This window comes from Eublepharis macularius, chromosome 6 (genome assembly GCF_028583425.1).
Source record: "Eublepharis macularius isolate TG4126 chromosome 6, MPM_Emac_v1.0, whole genome shotgun sequence".
NCBI classification, from domain to species: Eukaryota; Metazoa; Chordata; class Lepidosauria; order Squamata; family Eublepharidae; genus Eublepharis; species Eublepharis macularius.
This window is the reverse complement of record NC_072795.1, coordinates 76,245,458-76,270,672: the sequence shown is the minus strand read 5'-3', so window position 1 is coordinate 76,270,672 and position 25,215 is coordinate 76,245,458. Positions and strand designations below refer to the sequence as shown.

General features: G+C 40.6%; 3 protein-coding genes across 10 annotated transcripts in view; 1 reads left to right on the top strand and 2 right to left on the bottom strand.

The window, feature by feature from the left end:
• The window catches only part of VTI1A (vesicle transport through interaction with t-SNAREs 1A), a 406,571-nt gene extending 402,677 nt beyond the window's left edge, over positions 1-3,894 (bottom strand). For all 5 annotated transcript variants that reach the window (XM_054983351.1, XM_054983353.1, XM_054983355.1 and 2 more), the window contains exons 1-2: positions 3,702-3,894; positions 1,307-1,365 (exon numbers count right to left, since the gene is read on the bottom strand). In XM_054983351.1, coding sequence (XP_054839326.1) covers positions 1,307-1,365; positions 3,702-3,795 — 153 coding nt within the window. In that variant the 5' untranslated portion in view covers positions 3,796-3,894. The remainder of the gene's footprint in view (positions 1-1,306; positions 1,366-3,701) is intronic.
• A 970-nt stretch (positions 3,895-4,864) lies between these two features.
• On the top strand, positions 4,865-19,283 carry ZDHHC6 (zinc finger DHHC-type palmitoyltransferase 6). The gene is made up of 11 exons (XM_054983443.1): positions 4,865-4,972; positions 8,789-9,265; positions 10,968-11,059; positions 11,348-11,507; positions 12,440-12,601; positions 13,059-13,112; positions 15,530-15,697; positions 15,814-15,855; positions 16,821-16,966; positions 17,055-17,098; positions 18,706-19,283. Exons 2-11 carry the CDS (start codon positions 8,999-9,001, stop codon positions 18,807-18,809), a joined length of 1,239 nt encoding a protein of 412 aa, XP_054839418.1. The 5' UTR covers positions 4,865-4,972; positions 8,789-8,998; the 3' UTR covers positions 18,810-19,283.
• A 3,113-nt stretch (positions 19,284-22,396) lies between these two features.
• ACSL5 (acyl-CoA synthetase long chain family member 5) overlaps positions 22,397-25,215 on the bottom strand; it is a 55,952-nt gene continuing 53,133 nt past the window's right edge. For all 4 annotated transcript variants that reach the window (XM_054982834.1, XM_054982835.1, XM_054982836.1 and 1 more), the window contains exons 20-21: positions 24,462-24,533; positions 22,397-23,209 (exon numbers count right to left, since the gene is read on the bottom strand). In XM_054982834.1, the coding sequence (XP_054838809.1) occupies positions 23,072-23,209; positions 24,462-24,533 (210 nt within the window). In that variant the 3' untranslated portion in view covers positions 22,397-23,071. The remainder of the gene's footprint in view (positions 23,210-24,461; positions 24,534-25,215) is intronic.

Genomic DNA, 25,215 nt, shown 5'->3' with positions numbered 1-25,215 from the left:
AGCCCTGATGTGTCAGAGTGGATAGATAATATTTATGAATATGCATCAGAGGTCAAATTAACTACTTATATACATTATAGGCCAGGGGTGGGGAACGTCTGATCCGTGAGCCGAAGTCATTTGGACTGGCCCACGAAGACGCGCAGCAGAGCTGCAGGTGAATGGCAGCGCTGCGGGCAAATGCAGCAGGCAGATCCCCTGATCCCACTCTTCCCCCCTCCCACTTACCCACTTGGTGGGCGGCACACTCCCGCAGCGCAAGAGCAGGCGGCGGCAGCGGTGAAAGCAGGCCGCTCTCACTGTTGCCACCACCGCCTGCTGTTGCCAGTGCCGCCCACTGCTGCCGCTGCCGCCCAGTGCGACCCGCAGCACTTGCGAAAGTGGCATGTCCCGCCATAATCAGAGCAAGCGGCGGCGGCAGCAGCACTGACAGCAGGGGGCGCTGGCGACATAGCTGCTGCTACTGCCGCCGCCACCACCACAAGCAGGCTGCAGCGGTGGCAGCAGGGAGAAAGAGGACACAAGCGCCCTTCCTCCCGCATGTGACATCGCTCCCGGAAGTGACGCCATCACGCATGCTGCATGATGATGTTATTTCCGGGAGCGAGGTCATGCGCGCAAGAGAAAGGGACCTCCCCATGTGGGACAAAACATAAACGGCCCTCAGAGGGAAAAAGGTTCCCCACCCCTGTTATAGACCAATAGCTGAATTTGGGGGGAAACTGAAGGATTTTTTCGATAAGAAGATAAAACACAGGAAAATTACTAACCAAAAAAGTTGGTATTATAGTTTGTATAAGTAACTAAGGAGAGGGAAGGAGAGCTATTACACAATTAAGTTTAGTTATGACAAATTCTAAATTTATATTTCTATTGGTTTAATCTAATTTTATGTGCTTGTATAAGTTTCAAACTAATTTCAAATGTAGTTTTTATATACGGTTGTATAAGTCTCAATTTAGTTTCAAATGTAGTGCTTGTATAAGTTTTTTCTGTGCACTTACTATTGTTTATAGTAGTCAGTTTGGTGTAGTGGTTAAGAACGCAGGACTCTAATCTGGAGACTTTGGTCTAATCACAGTTCTCTGGAGCTCTCTCAGCCCCACCCACCTCACAGGGTGTTTGCTGCGGGGATAATGATAACATACTTTGTAGACCGCTCTGAGTGGGCATTAAGTTGTCCTGAAAGGTGGTATATAAATCATATGTTATTATTAATAGTATATCTTTTCTTTTTAAATAAAATTTCTACACTGGCAAAAAAAAAAGATGGTCCATACAACAAATGGGAAACTTCACAACTTACAAGTTCTCTTGCTTCTTCCAGGTGCTTTTCCACATTTGAAACCATTTGCTTCTTCTCATCTAAAAACAGGAGAATGAGAGAACATATGAAATGTGCTGGGTTTGTTTATTCATGTAATCTGATTGCTTTACATGTCAATGGATTATTTAGTAGTAGTTTGTATTTTAATCTATTTATGTGGGTACACACTGTATAAGTTTACTAGTTGTCATGAAGTTTGTGTGGGTTTGCCTACTTAGGCTGTGGACTGCTATTAGTCCTACATTTTGAATTTATACAAAATATTTTGGAACAAAGCCTTTGTATAAGTGCAATATGGGATTCAGTCTTAGGACAGTGAATAGAATGCTCTCCCATCATATCACTCTTGTATCATTCCAGTACCACATTCTGTGTCAGGCCCTGCATGTTCACCTATCTAAAACTGGACTGGTGTAGTTAGGCTACCCAAGTGTTTCTGGTACAAACTGGAAATGAACATTCTCCTGTGAATGTACAGCCACTTAGTGGGCAAGTGTCCTATTCATCTCAGCTTTGTCTTTCAATTAAGTAGGAACCTAACAAGGCATTTACTTTGCTAGGCTTTGCACTCTTACTTGAAAAAAAAAGCTTCAATCAACTTAGACTTATTTCCAAAAGTGGTATATATCCATTATGTGACATTCCATAGTGGTGTGTTCAATGGTGAATGATAATCTGATAGCAGAGATTAGTAATGATTTACTTTTTTCTTACTGAAGGAGGCTACAAAAGAACTGACATGAGGTGTCAAATTATAAACCTAGAGTATTAACTTTGAAAAAAGTTACCGAAAATGGCCCTGAATAAGTCACTTGCTTCTGCTTAGGTCTGTCAAAGTCAGAAAGAAATTCTTATTAATCAGAAGTTCTTTAGTACAGGATCTATTTTTTTAGCAAGTTAGATCATCAGCTCAACAGTTCTTAACCTTTAGTTTTTATATCCTGGAATGTGCACTAGGGGATATCTGAATAATGATGTTCTGACGAGAGCTACTCTCTCTTCCTTTTAGCCACATGTAACCCTCCACCCTTTGTTCCTTTTCCAAGATTACCAGGAATTAAATAAATCAAACCATATACAGAACACGAGCATGTCCCGTTCTCTACCCTAAAACTCCTATGGGGTGGTGTCAATCTATTATACTTTTATCCTATACTTCTTCTTAGGAGACCAGAGCAGCATAACATGGTTCTGTCCTTCTTCTGACAACAATCATGTAGGCTAAGCTGAGGAAAAAGATGACCAACCCAAAGTCACTCTTCATAAAAGAGTGGGGATTCAAACCTAGGTTTCCTGGGTGTTAGTCAAACACTGAAACCATAACACCACATAGGTAATAGCCAACACCACAGTTGACTTGCAGCTACTAACTGCTCTCTTTCAGATATCTGGTCTAGTTTTGTTTAACAACAATATTAATTTAATATTCTAGTTTTGTTTAACAATTACCTTTCAGGACAACTTAATGCCACACTCAGAGCCGTTTACAAAGTGTGTTATTATTATCTTCACAACAACCCTGTGAAGTGGGTGGGGTTGAGAATGCTCTAAGAGAGCTGTGACTAACCCAAGGTCATCCAGCTGGCTTCACGCGTAGGAGTGGGGAATCAAACCTGGTTCTGCAAATTAGAGTCCTGCTGCTCTTAACCACTACACCAAACAGAAGCCAAACTGGTTTAAGAACCAGGAAGGATGATGGACAGTTGGCTGTAGTACAAGAAAGGTGAATTAGGCCAAATAAGTTTAAAACATGGTTAGAGCTTTCGGGGACACTGCGTTTTAGCATCTGGACATATATAACTGTGGCTGAAATGTTTTGGTCTAAGTATTGGCTGAGGAAGAAAAGGCAAGTTGTGTACGGGTGAACTAGGTCTAAGGAGACCTGGGTTCCAATCCTTTCACAGGGTGAGTTACACCAATCACTTTCTCTCAGCCTAACCTACTTCACAGGGCTGTTACAAAGATAATATGGAGCACAGGCAGTGGGGAACAACCATGTATGCTACTCTGAGCTTGCTGGAAGAATGTCTGTATAAAACTGCAATGTATAATAAAAACAGAGAGAAAAGATGAGACTAAGCAGACTAAGCAAAGAGTAGAACAGTAATAAAGGCCACAAAAGATATGACTACGGCAAAAGCCAGATTTGCTCCAAAGTCAGGTAAGCCTGCCTCAAGAGTCTGGCAGTCATTCACACAGACTACTTTACTCTCGTTTTATGCGTCGCTCCTGGGCTGTGGTCATTTATATAAGCCTAGAAAAGAACTTCCAGATTTAAGGGAGGGGGGTAAAGAGCAGGGGGAAGAAGAGAGAGGCTGATAGAGACAGCGCTGAAGGTAAGCTAAGGAGCTGTGAAGCATTTCCCTCTACTTACCCCCCAGCAACTTAGGCACCTTCCCGATGCGGTTCGTGATTTCAGCTGTGAGCACCGCAAAATCCTGCTCGTAGCCCTCGAAGTCGGAGGACATTATAGCTACGCAAACAGGCCCCAGTAACAGGAAAGCCGAACAGCAACGAGATGGAGAATGGAAGCTGGCGACTTGTCCTCCCTAGAAACCGAAGCCAAATTCCACTCAGGCGCCGCTCGAGCCGCCGCTTCTGTCAGAGACTTCCGGGTTGTGCCCCATCTACAACATTCAGTAGCAGAACTGATGGCTTGTCGCCACGGTTCCGCTCTACTGTTCACCCATCTCAGTCTTTGCTTGGACATATACGCACTTTCTAGGAAAAGCCCGTCCTCATGGTCTGCCCCTAATAAATCATCCTGCTTTTGTCTATTATATTCCGGAACGGACACTGTGGTCGTCTGTTTCTCAAAAAGAGGTCTTGTGGTCCCTTAGAGATCAACGCATTTATTGGAGCAGCATAAGCTTTCGTGGTCTACAGATCATTCCGTCTCATCCATGTACTAAATTCCTTGTCTCCTCAGGAATCTGACGAAGAGGATCTCGGCCACCAAAACGGTTGTTGCAATAGATGTCACGCCTTCGAGGTTCCTTCTAAATTTTATTAAAATACTGCTAGTAGTTAACGTGCTTCAGTCTCCCGAAACTTGGGGGAGGGGAGAGACTTGCTCAGAGAAGATATATATGTGAATGCCTGCTCAGGGCCTGCGTTTCCGTCCCACGACTGCCCCTCCAGATAGTAAATATTGTTGATTGTAAATGAAAAAGAAGAGGAGGAGAAAAAGTTTCAGAGATATGTAATAGTATGGGACGTTTTGTCTTCTGAAATGTTGGAGGTTATGGTGTAATATGCATCCTTAGTCAACCGTAGTCTCAGGACGCTTGGCTTCAAGACTGGAATTCGGCGGAATTGTATTGCCAGGGCTACTTAGCCCCGCTACGGGATTAAAAGATTTTGACTCTGAGCATGGGCAAAATTCTCCCGCCCCTTGCCGCATTAATGCCAGCTGCAGCCACAGATATGTTTCTGCTAGAAGGAGGGAAGTATTTTGTGAGGGACCTGCCAGGCTAGTGAAAACACTCCCAAGTGAGGGCGGAACTGAAGGGTACATGTCCGGGTTGCATTCAAGGTGCCCCAGGGAAGTGGACGCAGAGGCGCTGGCAGGCAAGCGGGCGGAGGCTATGGCTGGTGCCGGCTCCAGGGACTCTCGCCAAGCGATCGATCCTTTGCCCTACACTGGTAAGGCGCATCGTTCTTCCTTGAGAGCAGGAACGGCGCGCGTGGAAGTGGCATCCTTTCCTATTCTCTGCGAGGCAATGCCAGAGCCCCTCCCGGGGGGAGGGGAGGGGGGAGAAGGGGTAGCGGCAGCCGGATAGTCAGCAGTCCGCTTTTGTGCAACCTCACGGCAGTGCATTAGCCCGCTGCTTTTTGCCGCCTTTTTTAAGCTAGCCACGTAGCAACCCAACATGGTGCCTGCTTTAACTGTTGAATAAAAGAACAGAGCTGCTGTAGGAAGTATATCTAATTCGAAAGGGCTGAGAAACCGGCTCCCCTCCCCCCCCCCTTATGAAGGCGGGAGAAGATGTGTATTTCCCCTTGTAGCAATCTTGAGGTTCAGCAGAAATGAGGCCGTGTAGCTGTGCCCTGGCAAGTAGTCCAGATACCCGCAGAAGGGAAACTGACCAGTTTGTTTGGAACATCTGCAGATGCCAAGTCTTGCTCTTACTCACTTCTCCTGTAACTGTGGCCTAAGAACCATTGAGATGATAACAAATGCACGAGTCTCTTGGCCCAGTTTCTTTTCTTACTCGTATGTTGCTGACGGCTATCATTTTTCCAGAGACTAAATTAACCTTGTCGGTATATCTAGCAAAACCAGCTCGATATTTCTGAAAAGAGCCTCATTTTTGCAGGAAGTGTGATACTTAGTAGTACACTTCTCACAGCATTTTCTGTTCTTCTGAGGTACAGTTGCTTCTCTTGCAGTACAGGGCTTGTAAACTAAGTGGGACAAGCCAATGCTTCCTTTTACTTAAATGCTTCCTTTAACTGTATGGTTGTTGAGCTGTTCTGTAATACTTTGAGCTGCCCACACATTCAGCATGCAGCGGAAGTCAGCTAACTTCTTCACTTACAATGCAATCCTAAGAACACTTTCCTGTAAGTAAGCCCCACTGAGTAGACCTGAGTAGGATTTTGAGTAGACTTGCTTAGGATTGCTTTATTTCTGTAATTGTTGAGTGCAAACAGAATAGTACAAGGAACTCTAGCAACCAGCATATTCTAGAAGTGCCTGATGGCAAAAAAAGTACCAGGGAGAGTAGATAATCCTTACTATGGTTAAGTAGAATGTCGAATGAGACATGGACAAAGTTATAACAGGATTTTCAAGCGCCATGAGGACCTGTAAGATGCATTGATTCTCAAGTGCCAGATAACTAGACTACACTTCTTTAATTAAAGCCGAAGGCATGCTTTACTTCTACACCCAAGAAAATGTGCACTGCATGAGTGATTGTTTTGTGCATGCCTCCTCCAAAGAAAGTTATTCTGCCTGTCTGAATAAATGTGCTATAACTACCTGCCCCCCGACAGGCTGATTAGAAGGTGGGAGGGCTGAAACAGTGAATGATGCAGAGAGACGTGGTCAGCCTTCTCTCCTAGTGGGTACTTTGGGCTCACAGCGACACTGCTTTTTATTTAATTTATTCACATTAATGAATACTCAGGAATTTGAGCCAAGCACGTATTAAGAGAACCAAGCAGCTGCAGGGGAAGGTCCCAATATGGAATAGGCCTGTAGTAGTGGAAAGACAAGGAATTACTCTGCTCTTGAGTTGTTTTCACCAATGAGCCCTCCTGCATACGCACACTGATTTCACCTCCAGGTGGGGGGAAAGACAGGGATCTGCAATGTGCTTGTCTTCCCCCCACCCCAACCAGGGCTTAAAGTAGATGGGAAGAGGGGTTTTTAATGAGACATTAATAGTCCTCTTGCACAGTGCTGCAGCCCTGATCTTTATCATCCCCAGACTATCCTCAAGACTGAATTGCCAATCAGGAGATCCGGTCACATGTACTTTGACTCTTACTGTGTTAAATAAGATGGATATTTATAAATTATATATTCAGTTCATTTTTTCATGTTATGCTTTATCAATATATACAGTGGCTGCTTGTGTATTCCATCTCATTTATGACAAAGAGTTGTGGGGGCAAGGGGGACCACTTTAAAATGTAATTGATAGACATTAGTTCCAACTTCCAAGACATACTAAAGAAAAGACCTTTCCACATTGTGAAATTAACTTGTGGAACTTGCTCTCATGGAATGTGGCAAAGGCCGTTGGCTCAGATGACCTGAAAAGGGGATTTGAGGATCAATGGCTGTAAGCCAGGATGACTGAATGGGACCTCCAAGTTTGGAGGCAGAGCGTGTCTGCATACCATCTGCTGGGCAAAGCAGCAGGGTGAGAAATGGCCTCTGTGCCTGTTGTGGAGCTTCTGGGGCATCTGGACAGCCACTGTGGGCCAGAACGTTGGTCTGATCTGACAGGGCTCTTTCTTTACGTGCCTGATCATCATCTCATTACTTGATTGTATCCATTTTTAACAAATGGAAATACAACAGGCTGTTCATGAGATTCATAAGAACGGCTTAGGCATACTTGTTGCTTTTTCATTTTTCTCTGACAAGCTAGCTCCACTGCTGCATCACAAACTGGTCTTGAAACTCCAATCTTTCAAAAAAAAAGTGTAATGTGGGCATCTGCACAGTGAGGAAATCCACAGCCATGTTGCTGATATCCTGGCCAGAACATGTTAAAGACAAGGCATCAAAAAAGACTGACACTTGTAGGATTTGTGATAAATAAATGGTGCTAAGCAGACAGAACTGGTGTCTGCACACATCCCACTGATCAAAGAAATTATGGTTTCTCCTTCAGCCATAAAGCTTAGTCCTTTCCATCTAGTCAAAGTGTTTCTATCTGTATCCAAGCCACTGGTTTTCAACCTATGTGTCAGGCCCTTGAGTGGGTTGTGGTACCCAATTGCTGGATCAGAAGTCTCTGTAGAACTGGTGTGGGTTTTGTTCTGCTGCTTTTTGGAATGACTTATTGGTAGTGTACAAGTGTACACTCAAGAGCACCACACTTACTGCCGCTCTTTGCTTGGAAGGGCAGCAGGATAGTGAGCACTTAGCAGTGGAGAGGTTTCCTCCATTGTTGTAGTCTTCTGCTGTAATCATTACAGGGTACACCTCCTGGTACTCAGCTTGTATTTCCTGACCATTATTGTAGCTTGGCAATAGCGAGGTCAACTCTAGCACCCCTCAGCTAGTCCCATGATTATCACATGCTTCCTGTTAAGTGGTTCTCGTTATACTGCCTATGAATTAAAGATGGGTCCTTGGTCAGGAAATGTTAAAGACCTATGATGTAAGCAATAGGTCCAATATCCTTTTTCACATCATCTTCATGAGGCTATAATTATAAACAGAAAAATTTCCACCCGATGTAGATAAGCATAGTCTCTGTCTGCGCAAATCAATTATGGAAGTTGGGCAAAATGTGAGATATGAACATGAACAAACCTCAGTGCTTGTACATGGTCCAGGGTTGTACATGGTGTATTTGCCTTCTTTTGTGAACATTATTTAAATATTTAAATTATTTATTTAAATTTGAATTGGAAAAATTCTCAAAACTTTTCAATTAAGATTTTTCTGGAACACCCACATCTCTGGTCACTCTTAAGGACCAGGATCTTAAGATGATGATTATCAATTAAAAATGATTTCAGTTATGTCTTTTCCATTGCCAGTATACAGTTCAAAACAATTCTAGAAGTTGCCTGGCACACAAAACATCTCAAAATGAAATAGACATTTGTATTAGTGTCATTAAATGACATTATTTTCATCATAAGAAGCAGGCCTCTCATGAATTTATGTAAGAAGCAGTCTAGTGGTGGTAAACTTTTTTTAAAAAAAATTTAGTCTAAAGAGTATTGTTTCTTAATTATTCTGAATGCTTCTCTTCTTTGTTTGTTTAGGTGGATTGTAAAGCAGCTTTTCCTTCAGAGTTTCATGAAAAGAGCTTTTTTACCTAATGATTGTCCCAAACAGCAGGAATGGCTTAATCCAACCTCTTCTGCACGTGATATTTGGACATGTAACCAATGCTATAGAGATGAAAACTTACGACAGATGGAAACTTGTACCTGAAAGGAACCGTTTAAAATAGAAGAGCACTTGACTGCAAAATGGGAATGTTTTGTTCAGTTATAAAGTTTGAAAATCTTCATGAACTGAAGAGGCTGTGCCATTGGGGCCCTATCATAGCTCTCAGTGTAATAGCAATATGTTCTGCCATGGCTATGATCGATGCTGTTCTGTGGTACTGGCCTTTGGACTCAACAGGAGGAAGTGTCAATTTCATCATGCTTATCAACTGGACTGTTATGATTCTTTACAACTACTTCAATGCCATGTTTGTTGGCCCTGGTTATGTTCCTATAGGATGGAAGCCAGTAAGCAAATGATAAAATGGGATTTTAAAAAAAAGCCCCATAGATTAATTTTGTGATCTTTAACAAATAAGAGCCCCGTGGTGCAGAGTGGTAAGCTGCAGCACTGCAGTCCAAGCTCTGCTCATGACCTGAGTTCGATCCTGGCAGAAGTCAGGTTCAAGTAGCCAGCTCAAGGTTTACTCAGCCTTTCATCCTTACGAGGTCGGTAAAATGAGTACCCAGTTTCCTGGGGGTAAAGTGTAGACTGGGGAAGGCAATGGTAAACCACCCGATAAAGAGTCTGCCAAGAAAACGTCGTGATGTGACGTCCCCCGCCCCCCCCATGGGTCAGTAATGACTCGGTGCTTGCACAGGGGACTACCTTTACCTCTAACAAATACTAGCATAGAACGTAATTTGTGGACCCAGTTTTTTGATGTTTTGAATCGGGTCATGGGAGCCATCTGGTAGGTGACTAAATTTGTATACAGGTATTCCAGAGTGAAATTGACACTTGTACATAACTTAAGTCACTGTCTTGACCAGTGTATGCTGATTGTATAAGTTACAAAATCAGCACCATGTATACCTGAACCCAAATTAAATGGTTGCCTGCACACAGTAACAATTGTCTCCTGGTGTCCAGTGCTTTCTGGTCACATAAAACGGCATTGTGTCTTCCCAGTTTTTAGGAAAAAGATTTCAAAATCCAGTTAGCTGCAGAAGAAAATAGAGACTAAGGCAGCAATATCATGCATACCTGCTTTGAAATATGTATTGAACAAGTGGGGCTTCAAGTCTAATCTTAATGCACGTTTACCTGGAAGTAAAGCTGCTTTCACACAGCTCCAGTGGAAATGAAGTGTCCAGATCAGTTTTCCCTGCATCTTTCACTGCACTTTACATGCCTTGACCTCCTGCAGTTGCCATTTCTCCTTATGCCAGTGGGGTAGGGGACTTCTTAAAAAATCAGCAATTACTAGATCACTACAATGTAATAATGTGCTAGTGATCTATTGCTATGATCTGCTAGCTCTTCTAAATTCCCAGCTTTTAAAAAAATTCCTAGGCCTTAGACATTTTTTAAAATGAAAGCTGGGAATTCAGAGGAGCTAGTAAGCCGTAGCAATATATCATTAAAAAGTAGTGATCTAATAATTGCTGATTAAAAAATAAAGCCCCCTGCTAATGCAGGGGGAGAAATGGCGCAACTGTGGATGGGTCCTTTAAACAAGCAGGCCTTTCAGCCCACATAGCATGCAAAGGTGGTTTGACTGCGGTCTTTCTAAACATACCATATCAGACCAGGTTTGAGAAACATTACATCGAAACAGAAGAAAACCCTAAAAGTGGATGATTGGAGAGGATATCATATGGATGCCCTTCCTTAAACCACTTCACTGTGGTGGTCAAACTGGAGCAAAACCTCTGTGTGGAAGCAGCTAGAGTGCTACCAGGATGGGTGGGAGGTTATAATTGAAACAAATTGCCAGTAATTTGGGATGAATTTTACTTCATGTGGATACTGTGAATCTGCATAAAAGATTTTTTAAATCAAAGATCATTGCCAGATAATTGAAGGGTGAGGTTTGTTTTTTATATACTATCCAGTTAGAAAGGATGCACCACCCATTCCCAGATAAAACAAAGCTATGAAAGGTTTGAAATGTAGTCTGCAAATTTAATACTTGCTGCTCATCTGCCTTCTCTTTTACATTTTGAGGAAAACTCTCAGGACTGCATGTATCTTCAGTACTGTAAAGTATGCCAGTCTTACAAGGCTCCACGCTCCCATCACTGCCGAAAGTGTAACAGGTACTGCTTTCTCAGTGCAATCCTAAGAAGAGTTACTCCAGTCTAAGCTCATTGAAGTCAACAGGCTTAGACTGGAGTAACTCTTCTTAGAATTGTATATTTTCTTTCTCTCTATATATAATATTTATAGTCAAAACAACTATTTAAGTAAACAGCATTTTGATGTTTGATGTACCCTTTAGAGCTTAGAAGTAAATACCCATGCCACACTCGCGCATTACATTTATGCCCACCTTAAATACTAATTTAGGAGATTGAACAAGAGTACTGATCTGGATTGTTTTCTAGGTGTGTGATGAAGATGGACCATCACTGTCCTTGGATCAACAACTGCTGTGGGTTTCAGAATCATGCCTCCTTTACTCTCTTTCTTCTGCTAGCCCCACTAGGATGTATCCATGCTGCTTTCATTTTTGTCATGACCATGTACACTCAGCTTTATAATAGGGTAAGAAAATGCTCTTGGTTACCTTAAATGACATCAGAAGAGAGTTAATCCACTTCTGGAAATAAGAGATCTACTGCTTTTCATCTGAGACAAATATATAGCAGATGACATTTGTGAGATCCAGTTTCAGTATCTAGCATGAGCTCTCTATGGTTGGTACCTTTTTGGAGGAATGTGATATTTGCTTTGTATCATTTACGTCTTTTTGCACCTGAGTGCCTGCTCAGTATTAGGCAGAGCTTCTGCTTTGCTTACAGAAGGACTCGGGTTCAATTCTGAGCAACTAGTTAAAAGGATCAGGCAGCAGACCACATGAAAGACTGGTACCTGAGATCTTGGGGAGCTATGCCATTCAGAATAGACAGCACTGACCTTAATAGTCCAATGGTCTGACTCAGGATAAGGCACCTTCGTGTATGTTCTGACTAGAAGTTAGGTATTTCTCGTTGCCTACAGAGCATCTCACAAAAAATAACAAAGACAAACGTTCTATGCAGTAATGAATAAATAAAAGCATAAATAGAAAATAAGAATAACAAATGCATATGAAGAAAGCATAGAATTTGTACTTAAGATGATGCATTTTTGCAGAGTGGCTTGCTCTACAAGCAGTTTTCTCTTAGTATGGTATATCCCCAGAACCTACCAAATGTCTAGAATGTCAGTTAGGGCCTAGTGTAGTGTGAGTCATCCATTCAGACTTGGGCAGCGATTAAAACATTGAGCAGCATTTTTAATCATTCAAAGATCTCCTGCAGGCAAAATAGAACTTGCAAATCTCAGCATGTTTTGGCATGTGTTGTAATAAGATCATAAAATAGCCTTTGAAGATGTGCTGAGTATAGTCATGTTAAGAGAAGGTTTTTGTTTACAGATACGTTTTTGTAGTTAGCTGTTATTCTGAGTTTCTGTATCTTTTTTTCTTTCCCTAGGTATCCTTTGGCTGGAGTTCTGTAAAGATTGATATGAGTGCAGCCAAAAGAGATACCCACCCAATTATCCCTTTTGGATTGTCTGCATTTGCTGCATCTTTATTTGCCTTGGGACTGGCTTTAGGGACAACTATAGCCGTTGGTATGTTGTTTGCAATCCAGGTGAGTCTCACAAAATGGCTTATGTCTGTGACATATTTAGGGTACTATCTGTGGTATGAGAGGAAGAGAGTAATTTTTTATGATTTGTTGCCCTGTGAATTATTTGTCGGAGTCTTTTTTCTCCCTTTTCTATCAGTGTACAACTCAGAAAAAGGCTATTTAACTGACTGGACAAGCTTTTACAAATCACTTTCCCTGTGTGCTACCTTTTGTTTTAATGATACATTTAATGAACATCAGTGCAGTTTGTGCTAAATTGTTTTATGTTTGCTCACTATGCCTTGGGTTCCATGCAGTGGGAATGGAGCTGTACTGCATAAATCACAACTTTCTGTCCTCCCACTGAAATATTTTGCACCCAATGAAATTGTGACACACAAACCTCTCCAGTGAGTGGACACAGAAACATCATATGTGAAAGAACTAATGTCTCTCTCTCTCTTTCTTTCTCTAATAGATGAAAGTTATTTTAAGGAACAAAACTTCAATTGAATCATGGATTGAAGAAAAAGTAGGTTTCTATTCTAGCACATTTTAAAAGTGTATTACAGGTGTTAGTCTAGTTTGTAATTTACTTCTCTTGTATGCAAACATTACATACTGAAATAGATAGCTAAACAGTAGGTCCCACCTTCTCTTATTAGTATGGCATAACCACAGCCAAAACACTTGCCTGTAGAAATCTTTCATACTACTTGTGAGCTGAGCCCCTTATATGATGCTTTAAGTAGAAGTCAAACTTGGCAAATGTGGTATCCATTTCTTTGGAAGAGTTCATTGCTTTGTTGTGCAAAACTCAACATTATCTTTGTTCTCCTTTATACCTCTTCGGTTGTACCAGATGTGTTATTCTATTATTCTGCATTTCCCATAGGCATAGTTGCTGTATGCTTAAGATGGTGAGTGCCTGGGCAAGAAGGATGTATCTGTATCTATATAGTAAAGAGTCCAGTAGCACCTTTAAGACTTTATTGTAGCATAAGCTTTCAAGAGCCACAGCTCTCTTCGTCAGATGCACACAGGCAGCTTCCCCCCTCACTTTGGTATGCTCCAAATCTTTTCGGAGCATACCGAAGCAATTTAAATACCTGAAGCGCTTTCGGGGTATTACAGATCATTGTAATGAAAACCGAATTTTTTCCCGGTGCACACCCCTACTGATAAGTAGCTGATGGAGTGACTGTAGAATGGGAGTAATATGCATGCTGTGCTTAGCTTCCAATAATAATTGTGCTGTGGCATTCTGCACCAACTGGAGTCTCCAAGATGAGTTTGAGGGAGACCTACGTAGAGTGTATCTTGGCATAACTGTGGCATGGATCCAGGTGACTAGATTGGCTATATCAAAGTAGGGGGGGCATCTTCTGAGTAGAGGACTATACTGTATAAGAAAATGGTTCAGCTTGTTTTGGTTAAGGGACAGGGGCTAATGTGTACCCACTGAGTAGCTTCTGCATCATTTAATATGCTTTAATTGCTTATGCTTTATTTCAGCATTGTTTTCAGCTCCTTATCAGATTTGTCAGCGTATTCAAATGTCTGCAATCTGTACCCTATTGCATTGTTATTGTGCATTGAAGCCATTCATAATATTGACTCACACAGTGTAATCTGCCTCGAGTCTCAGTGAGAAAGTCAGAGTATAAACAACATAAATAAAAAATGACATTTGCATTCATTTCTTATCAGAAAATGGCTGTCCAGTTTGACTTCAAATCATATCACATCACCTCCTGAGCTTTAAAGTTGTCTTACTTCTTCTTATGTTTTCCTGTGAGAATCAAAATTGGGTTTGCCCTCAAGCCTCATAGAATAAATTGAGCATTGTTTGGTAGCTTTGCATGTAAAGTGAGGGCCTTTTCTGCATGATCAAAAAAAGTATGTCCGAACTGCATTTTATCATTAATACAATGTTTTTATATGTCCAGTGTTGGAACACATGTATATTTAGTTCTCATACCAGAAAGGGCTTTCTTATTTAATAAAATGAAGGGAAATCTTTAGACACAAAAAGAACCATGTGCCCCGATGTAGTTGTACAATCCATTAACATGGATGGAAGTTCCCCCATATGCAAAAGAGGTGTGTGCTTTAGATGCAGAATTGTAAGAAGTGAGCTATGGCTCACGAAAGCTTATACCCTACCACCCTGCTACTGGACTCTTGCTCTTTTCTACTGCTATAGACAAACTAACACAGCCACCTATCTTGATCTAGCACATGTAAATATAAAGATTGTGTGTGTGTTGTGTGTGTTAATATCTGCTGTAACTGCATCACTAGAGGTCAGTATAATATAAAGTACAAAAGGCTTATTAAAACAAGCAGTGGAATGGAAACTTTAGGATGTACAAGTACAGTGAGTGATTTGAGGTATACAAGAATTGTTCAAGTCACTAAGCACAAAGTTACTGTTATACTGAAATACAACCGCTGAGGAAGAAGTTTCTACTTATTCCACTTGTTTGTTTTTTATACTTCTGTATGTGTTTCATATTCTACTTTGACTCTGGAGGACATAAGAAATCAGATCTCTCAATCCAAATGGCATATTTCAGCTTCCTTTGTTCTAAAGGCCCTGAGCCTGCTTGCGGGGAGGGCGGAATATAAATACGATAAAATAAAAATAAAATAAATAAAGAGAAACTACTGACAGCTAACATATTTAATATTTCTGCATTTAGATTCAGTCTAAAAACATGCAATGCAGAAGCTTGTAATGTTTCAGACTGCAATATTTGAATTACAGATTGGTCCTTTAATTTCATTTATGTTCATTTCCTTGAATTGATTGACATTTACCATGTGGCTCACAAGCCAGAGTTTGTCCTCCCTGCCAGCTATATGGTTTAAGTAGTACTTAGAACTAGCTTTAGTATTTTACTGTTACTGTGCAAAATTTACTGTACTAAAGTATTTCTCTAACAGGCCAAAGACCGTATCCAATATTACCAAACAAAAGAGACCTTTGTTTTCCCTTATGATTTGGGAAGTAAGTGGAATAACTTCAAGCAAGTATTCACTTGGTCTGGAATCCCAGATGGAGATGGCTTGGAGTGGCCTGTGAGAGAAGGTGCTCATCAATATAGTTTGACGGTAACTACCACACTCACCTACTTGTCATCACTGAAATCAGTTTACGTATCTTTAAAGTTGAGAAAGTGCTATCATGTGAAGAGCTCTATAATCCTTTCTGTGCACATTTCTTGCAGATTGAGCAACTGAAACAAAAAGCTGACAAACGAGTGAGAAGCGTAAGTACACCTGGGATGTTTGCACTTCAGGATGTTCTAAAATGGACCGAGACTGACAGAACAGTCCTGAAGTCCTGGGGGCACACTAAACATGACAGCATCCTTGTGGCTGCTAGAAGAATGGTATCACCATTTAAAAGTGATTTTAAATGGTCCTATGTGTGGTACATTGAAAGGCTCTTGTTACCTCTCCATCAGGATTGGGCCCTTGCAGCATTTTAAAATAACTAAAATGGTCATATGTCCTTGTGGCAGCTAGGAGGATGCTGCCATGTCTAGTTTGGCTCTTAGAAGTGTCAGCCATTAGAAGGACTGCACTGTTTTTTTTTTATTATTGTGATACTTTTAATTTAAAATGCCCTTTTGAAGGGACTTTACTGTGTCATTTTGAGTTTGACTAAAGGCATAGACTCCTGTTATAATTACAAGGCCTTGGTTTTCTACTGGTAAGTTTTTGCAGGGTGTAACTGGGAGTATGTTATGCTCCCTTGCTTTCTGTCCCCCAGAGAAAAGATCATACTATCCATCTCATTGTCACAGGATGGCTTTAATGTTCAGTTTATTTTCCCAAATGCACATATATAATAAGCCCAACCATGCAATGGTTGTATATCCCCAAAGAGTGGTAAAAGATAAAAAATAGATGCAAGAATTGAAACCTCAGAGAGTTCTCTGTTCTAATCTGCTGCCTTCTTCTTTTATTTCTTTATGAGAGAAGTCTGCTTTTTTTTATAGGCACACACCCTCCTCAATCCCAACAAACAACTCCAGATGGCTTTTTGTATCAGAGAGGCACAAAGGACTGCAGTATCCATATGCAGCTAATGTTATTTCCTCAATTATATTCATTGAGTCAGGAAGATCACAAATAAATGTATTACGTTTCATTTTAGCAGGCAGGCAGTTTGTGGTCATCAAGTAGCATCAGACTGTACTTGTTGACGATGATCTCTCAACATTGGCAGGTGCGGTACCAAGCAATAGAAGACTACAGTGGTGCCTGCTGCCCTCTCACAAAAGGCCTGAGGACCTTCTTCACCACTCCATGTACTGAAGAACCTAGAATTGCACTCAACAAAGGGGATCTGATTTTAGCCACTAGAGGGTTGAAGTCAGTATTCATGCGTCTCAGTTTGAAGTTTGAGAAATGTTTCTGGAATACAGTATCATGCCTGATTAATGTATTCTTTATCTTTCAGACACTGGATGTATGGAGACAAAATTACTGATTTGACAACTGATGGTAACTTGTTTTTAAAATAATTTTGCTGGTAACAGTACAACATTTAATGGGTTGATTTTTTTTAAGTGTTACATTTCTCAAGTTTTCTTTCACAAATTAATCCCTGTATGATACCTTCAAAAGGAATTCTGGATGCATTTCTTTTCTTCAATGTACAAAATTTACTGTAGTTTTTTTAAAAAATGCTTGTACACCTTGAAAGATCTTCATATAAATTACAAAATCATTAACTTATAAGATGCCATACAGAATATACTTTGAAGTTTCAGTTATGGTTACTTTTTAGAGGAGCATCACATGTTATAATTTCTGTATATATGTGACCCTTAAATTGTAATAACTTTCCAGCCAGTCAGACTTTCATCATGACTCGAAAGGCCATACCCGAGTACCAGAATATATGCCAAAAGTCTTCAGTTCATCTCCGACATGTCCAGTTAAAAGGTCTGATGTAACAGAACTAGGAGATATTTCTGCCCGAGACCTTAACAAGCCTCTGTCAGCTAGTTAGTGATAGACAGTTGTAGGTTACCTACAACAGTATGATTTCATAGGCACAACTGTTCCAAGTAAAAGGAATGGAAAAGATCTGTTTGCTGGGGATGCACATTTAATTTGTGTTACAGTGTAATATTAAAGTTGCTTTAAATGTCTGAGAAAACCAGCTACAGTGTTCTAAGTGAATCACTCAAATAGTAAAGAATTTCATGAAAGCAGCAGTGTCAGTCCCAGATAAGGTGGTTTTCTACACACTTATGGGTACTGTCCGTATATTTACAAAACGTGACTCTATAAATTAACCAAAAAATATCCCCACCAGCCTGATGAAGACTGAATTAGAGTTCAGACCTTTTAAGACTTACTGAAACATGGTGAGAGATCTTTCTATGTGCGTGAGGGAATTTTAAAAATAGTTTTCTTTCCACCAGTCCTTACCCTCTTCTGTGGTTCCTCATGGTCCTTCCAACAATTTGCAACATGTGGTTCCAAACTGAATAAATGGAATGATTATGTGCCTGACCATCCAGGCCCTCCTTGGTTTGAGTGAATGCTGGCATGCATGTAACAACAATGCTGGTTTTTGCATTCTGCAGAAAAACCTGGAATCTTGATTGTCTGTGTACAGAAGTCTGTAGCAAATCTTTGGATTTTATGTCTTACCAACTCTGAAGCTTGGGATGGGTTGTAAAACATTTCAGAGTACCATAAAGTATCTTCTAATATAGGTTTAAGAAATAGTCATCTAAAATTCACAACTACACTTGGGGAAAAAATGTAATATTGATCCAACTGGGGAAAATTCATAGGTCCCTAAACAGTTCAGGAAGAACTTATAAATGATACTGTCTGAAATTAAAGTTAAAAAATACTTAAATCATATGCAGTCCCCAAGAGATGTAACTTGGTCACTCGGACACTATTCATGCCAAGCTCGTACTGAAAATTAAACTACATGTTTGCAAACTCCCCTATGTGTACTGGCATTATGGCTAAAAATCTTCTACCTGTGAAACGAAAAAGACTTACTCCACAACCCATTGGGGTGGGTGATCTCTGAAAAGCTTTGCTGTTTTCTGAGACTAATTTGCTTGTTTTTTCATCTTTAGATGGGAAGAGAATCAGAGGCTGGTTCCCAAGAAGGTGTGTAGAGAAGTGCCCGTATGATTCTGAAAGTGATCAACAGTTGGAGGGAGAGAAGAAAACAAGATAGTGCTTCCTTGTCTTTGTAGTAGTAAAAGGAATTTTTTTTCTTTTGGACCACTGTCCCTTTACTTGAACTGTTCTGCATAGGACAAAGAGTGTGTTTGTGTATTCACAAGAATGGGTGCCCCCAGTGCCACAACCATAAACATGTTTGCTGTTTTTAAAATGGAGGAAGCCATTCCATAGGATGCCTTTTGCTATTAAGTTTCATAGTTCAGATCATCATTCGATCCATTTTCATTTAATACCGATGAACATTTCTTGATTTCAAGTGTTGTTCTTTAGAAGGCATCTATATGATATATTCTGCTTGTTATCTACTGATACATTCTTCAAGTTGACCTTTCCATTCCCACTTTGAAATATAGAAATTTCTATCAGTGCAGATGCAAGTAAAAGATTTAATACCCAGAATATTTTTTTTAATTTTAAAATCATGTGAATTTTTGTGACTCAGAAATAAACACCAATATGTATTCTATATGTAGTGTGTGGTGCATATTTGAAGACCGTTTATTGCAAAACAGCTGCAGAAAGAATGCAGTAAAATGTTATGGTAAGAGGGATGAAAAAAACAGTATTTGTGTTTTTCACCCCTTTGTTTCATGAAGCACTTCCTGCTTAGTAAATGATCTGCAAGTGGCCTTCGTAAGATACTGTGAATAGTTGGGAATTTTCCCCCCAGTTGCTAAAGCCTCATTTTGTTTTCTCCCATTTACTGAAGTGAACAAGGTCATCCATCTTCCACCTGTCTATAATATTTATTTCAACCCTATTTTCCCTGCACTAAAAGACCATAGATAGACTGCTAACCCTGATTCATTAAAGATGAGCATTCTACCCCACAAAAAAGAACAGGAATGCCTCTAGAGATGTGAATGCAGTAAACATGTGGGTGTTTGCCCTTCTCACACTTCTCCTTGAACCCAGGAAGCTGGGATCTTGTTCAACAAATGCTATATTCTCTTTCTGGGGATGACCTTTACCAGCCACCAGCCATTTCTTAAGGGGAAACATTTCCAAGGCTTTTAAACTTTGCGACTTGTTTCCCGTCCCTACCCTTGCTTGGGATTCTCTGGTTCAAAATTAAAACTCCCATGCAAGCTTAACCCAAGAAAATCAAACTATAGCAAGGGAACCAAAGTCAAAGCTGAGAATCCCAAGCAAGGGGGTGGCTGGTGGCCAACTGAAGGGCTCTTTTGGAGGGGGTGGAATGGGATGGGAATCAGAGTGGACTGCTGCCTCTCCCCCACCCTGCCAGCCTCTCTCCTGCAACAGTACGGAGCTTGGCCCCATTTGTGCCACCGCCCAGCTGTACTGAGGTGGTTGCCTACAGCCAGAAAATATAGCCCAGCTGATCCAGGGTTCATCCTAGGAAACTAGCCAGATCAGTATAAATCCAGCTATTTTATCAGTTCCCAAACTCAGATCACACACCTCTTCTGGAAACTGCTCAGAGAGGGTGCCATTCACTCAACGCCCCATGTACCTTCTGAGGATCCATATCTTGATCCATGAAAGAAAGGACTGTACCTACAAGAACATAGTTGTTTGGGTTCTGCAAAAGCAGAGGAAGTTTTTGCCTTAATTCCATTTATGCAGGAGCAACTTGTAAGAGTAAATGCTGGTTTGTAAGAGTAAGTGCTGGTTTCCTCTCTCCAATCAGTGCTGCTTTGTGTAAAAAAAACAAAAACAAAAAAAACCTTGATGCAGTTGTTATGATTTGGTCAGAGGAAGTCATTACAGCGGGGTGGAATATATGTGCTAAATATACCTTGTACTATGTTTGCACTGTGGGAAATGCAGGACTTGTGTTTCTACCCTAAAGACTTTATGGCTGTACTGAAAAGTTTAAAATAGAATTAAAAGTTTAAACAAGTGACACAGAAAAAACAAATTTCTCACTACCTTATTAGGGCTTCTTGTTAGTAACGAAGCATTCAATACAAATACAATCAGTGGAAATCACCTCGGAACTGAATTCAAAAGTTATTTCCTACTGCAGATAAAATTTCCATTGTCACAGGCAATATTCAGATGCTAGGGAAGTGCTGTATTCTCCCTCCCCTATCCCCGTACATACACACACGTTCATCAGCATCTAGCTGGCCTCTGATGTAGTGCTGGACTAGATGGAATGTGGTCTATTCACATTTGTTCAGGGAACAGGCAAATAGTTTCTTCATGGCCGTTTTATCTCCATGTGGAGGAGAAAGCAGCTTAGACACAGGTGCTTCCTGTTGATAACCTCTGATTAGGTGCTTAGAAATTAGGAGTTTCTCACAAAGACACAGTTGTAGAAGAACATATATCTGATCCCAGTCTAGGTTTAGACTGCTGAAGTCCTGTGTTTTGGTGTTGGTATTTGAGATTGCTGTTTTACCCTTGAGATACTGTAAGAGTCATTTCTCTTGTTTAAGCCAACACAGCATCTATAGTTAGGTTGCAGTGAAAGGCAGACCAGTGGCCTGGCAGTATACAGACAGTCTTTTGTGCCCCTTTATATCCCAGATGCTACACAGACTATTAAGAATTAAGCTGATCTACACTGTTTTCTGTCTGATGTCTTTCATTTCTACTTGCAGCATAAGGAGGCTATTCTCCAATATCACCTTTTTCTATCAGAGTGAGGTGAGAGAAAAACATAAAACCTTAATACCCGTGGAGATGAGGAAGAGGATTTTCTCCCACCTGGAAGCAAAACTGGAAAAAATACTGAGAACTTAAGGAATTATCTATCACTTGCACAACATATCTGTACCATGTCCAAGTCTTTGCTCAAAGAAATATAAGAGCTTGAGAAACTCACTGAAGTTGCTCATGTTTCCGTGACAAACTGGTGACTGGCTATAAAGAATGAGATCCAAGTATCCTACTGAATTAGGACTCCAATTTTTCCAAACTGTTTCCGTTTAGTGGCTATATCCCCCACCTGTGCAGAGATCTTCAACGTCTTCCAAAACTTTAAAATGGGTAAAAAGCAGGGTATCTTACTGACAGTTACCAAAGGAATGTATTGCTTGCCTTGTAGCCCCAGTTCCTTTGTAGAGTGAATACCTGTTGGCTTTTTGTCATGAACAAGTTACATGCATTCACGGTAAGGTGTGAACAGGGCTTGAAGGGTACTCTTAAGAGCAAGTAAAAGGAGTGGAACTTTTGACTAATCACTGTTAAATTTTAACTAGAAAACTAGAGCACACCTTTAAATTCTGTAGCTGGGTAATAAAAGAGCAGGTTCAAACAAAACTCAGGAAGCAAGAACTAACTTATTGAATGAAGTGTAAGACGGAAGATTATAGGTTTATGCATCTGGAATTTAGAATATGTTGTGCAAAGTTCTCATGGGTTGGGAGGCCCAATCTTGAAGACCTATTCCCAGAACTCTTACCACATATACCAAGATCCTTTCTGCTACAATACTAAAATAATCCCAAGGCTCTGTTATGTAGTATCACTCTAACCAATGTAGTTATAAAAGTGGACCAGTACCAACAATGTTATTCTCCAATAACAGCATTTACCTAATAGGCCTAGTAAGCAAAAGTTAGCATCAAGCTTTGCCTGGTAAGTTCTAGCTAAAGTACTTAGACAATATGACAGTGCCGTATTTTTTATTTCTCACATATTCAAGTCATCTTGCAGGAATACAATTACTTTAGGCTTTAGAAGAAATAAGAATTTCCCAACTAGAAGAGGTAGGTACATTTTTGGCTGCCTTTACATTTAAGAGTCTTAAGGTTCATGGCTTTGCCCTGCAAGTATATTATATACAGCTGGCATGAGTAAGTAAATACAATGTTAAACAAATACTTACAGACCAAATTTCCATCCCCCAGTATTGTAGAGGCATTCAAGAAGGATTAGACCACGTATACTATCCCCAGAGTCAAGACATGCCAATGCCTCGTTTTGATCTCTACACCTACCACAAAGTTCTTCCTTCCAGACAGATATTTTCCATGCAGCTGTTTTATCCATAAGAATAGTCACATTCAAGTATACCATCAAGGTTTTTTCATTTTGATTATATAATCAATATGAAACCAGATTAGTCATTTCTGAGAAAACCAGACAGCTTCTCCAATTGCTTTGGCCATCACAAGACAGCAGGTTACACAAACAACTCACCACAACTTTCTACTTCGTGAACTATGTGGCATTTCTTTTAAAGACAGCAGATCATCAAGGATGTAAGACTATTTAGTTTCCTGGAGTGTGCTTTTGTAGTCCACATTGTAAGCTTTTATATCCAAGCTAGCCTTTGCTTCTTTATATATTAGAAGTGTAGAGGGCATCAATTTGGCTCCTGAAGAATTTTGATACCTCTGCTCTCTTTGCTTTTAGTGTTGGGGTCAAGAGTCCATTTTCAACTGTAAACATTTCTGGATAAAGGTAGATATCCTTTACCTAGTTGCAAAGAGAGTATCATAAAATGCCTGTCATATGGAGTGCCAGACTAGTTCATCTGACGTATTTCAACATGCAATTTGCCACAGCAGCTAGACTACTTGACCCGAGAGGAATGGGCACTACTATGATTTTTTTTCCTGAACCAGGAAGTCTGTGTTTCTAAGCAAGTTGCCATCCTCTATACACTTCTTAAGTAAGGAACCCTTGTGGTGTCAGCCACCATTTTAAATACAGAAATGCAACCTCTCCCTTATTTCAGTCTCTGGAATTCATCCTCAACCAACATTTAATTGGGACCTTAAGATATATCAAATTGTAGCACGATATATGCATTCATCCAGCGTTCTAGTTCAACAGCAAGATTCAAGTCCAGTCACACCTTAAAGACCAAAAAGATTTCTGAACCTGAGTTTATTCACAAATTCAGAAAAATGGAACTTAAAACCCCACTGGGACAGGGAGAGAGAATAAGGACATAGGATTCTTGTCTCACTAAAGATGCTAATTTTCTGCATTTTCAACCCCCAAAGGATTTCCCCCTGCTCTAATCGAGCTGCATTATACCTTTGCATCGCAGCTCCCTTCTTTGCCACTCTCCTCACACCTTCTGATTGGGATATAAAGGCTCAGAGATCTTCATTCCTACCGGTATCTAATGAAGGGAGCTTTGACTCTCAAAAATTATACCCTGAAAATCTTGTCAGTCTTTAAGGTGCTACTGAACTCAAGCCTGGGTATTCTACTGCAGATCAACATGGCTAACCACCTGAAACTTTCTAGTTCAACAGCTAAAAAGATACAAACATAGCAGTAGCTACAACTCCGGAAAGTCACTAACTTGTCCAAGAGTTGTCACCTAATTTGAGTTAAAGTCTGAACAAGATATCTTAGAACAACACACAAATCCATCCAATTAGGCTTCCTCAATTGCCTCTTGGGAGCTCCCTGGCAAGTTTTAAGGTCAACTAGATTTTATCTTAAAAATTTCAAGTTCTTTAGTTTCAAGAAGACTAACATCTGTTCCTTTCATTCTTAAACATTGCTGAAATAGCAATGAGATCATAAAGAGTTTAGCCTCTTGTACTAGAACTATTATTATTTTATCATTTTATGTATTTAATCCAGTCCTATTAGATTTCATTTAAATGTTTTAAGTGTTTTAAGGACTATATCTGGCTTTTGCAGAGTTCTTGAAAGCCATTTACCTGAAATAGTTTATAGCAAAAACCTGAGTGAGTAAGCTACTTACTTGCTCAAATGACTTGAGGCCAGCTTCTTTTCCTAGCTTGATCATGTCTTCCACAATAGCTTTTCTCACCACCTAAAAGAAAATTTAGCAATAGTATTTAGTATGTTGAGGTGTCAGGCCAGTCACTCTTCCCTAAAAATCCCTCTTTCCCTTGTATCCAAGATGAAAAAGTTTATCTGCAGCAGGGTGGTGGCATAGAGTTCAAAGGGGAAGCTAACTGTGGCATCTGGGGAAGAAGTATACAGATGCTCCCCCAAAGCCTGGCATTTCTGACAGCTGACCAGCTAGCAGAATGACCTAGCACCCTTGCTTCTTTCAATAGGGCTCCTCACCTGAGAAGGTGAAGGGAAGAGCCCCAGTTTTCCATTGCAATTAAGCCAATTGTGCAACTGAGTGCAATTTTTCAGTTAACCTGTCCAAGGGGACCCCAAAGACATGGTCTCTTCTTACGCTTCGTCCTCCTGACCCTCACTAGAGGACAGCTGAATCCTGGTGATTATCAATAACGTGGTATCCCATTAGCCAAGATGTTCGTGCTTCTCTTTTGCCTTTGTAGATTTTACCCATCCCGGTCCATTCTCAGACTAGTACTTACTCCAGCTTCCCCACACCCCATCATAGCCAAAACTAGGTTGGCTTTCACTCAGAGCAAATTAAGTTTTCTATGAGCTCCGTATATTCCCTCTGAACCCTTTGGCAATGCATGCTTTGTGAAACAAGGGTTAACTTTCCATTCAATATCTTTCCCCACCAG

What these genes read in the sequence shown, in the direction of transcription:
- ZDHHC6 (XM_054983443.1), top strand. Translation starts at nt 8,999, where the DNA reads ATGGGAATGTTTTGTTCAGTTATAAAGTTTGAAAATCTTCATGAACTG. An exon ending in ACACTCAGCTTTATAATAGG is followed by an intron (nt 11,508 to 12,439) that starts GTAAGAAAATGC and finishes TTCTTTCCCTAG; the next exon opens with GTATCCTTTGGCTGGAGTTC. An exon ending in AATCATGGATTGAAGAAAAA is followed by an intron (nt 13,113 to 15,529) that starts GTAGGTTTCTAT and finishes TTTCTCTAACAG; the next exon opens with GCCAAAGACCGTATCCAATA.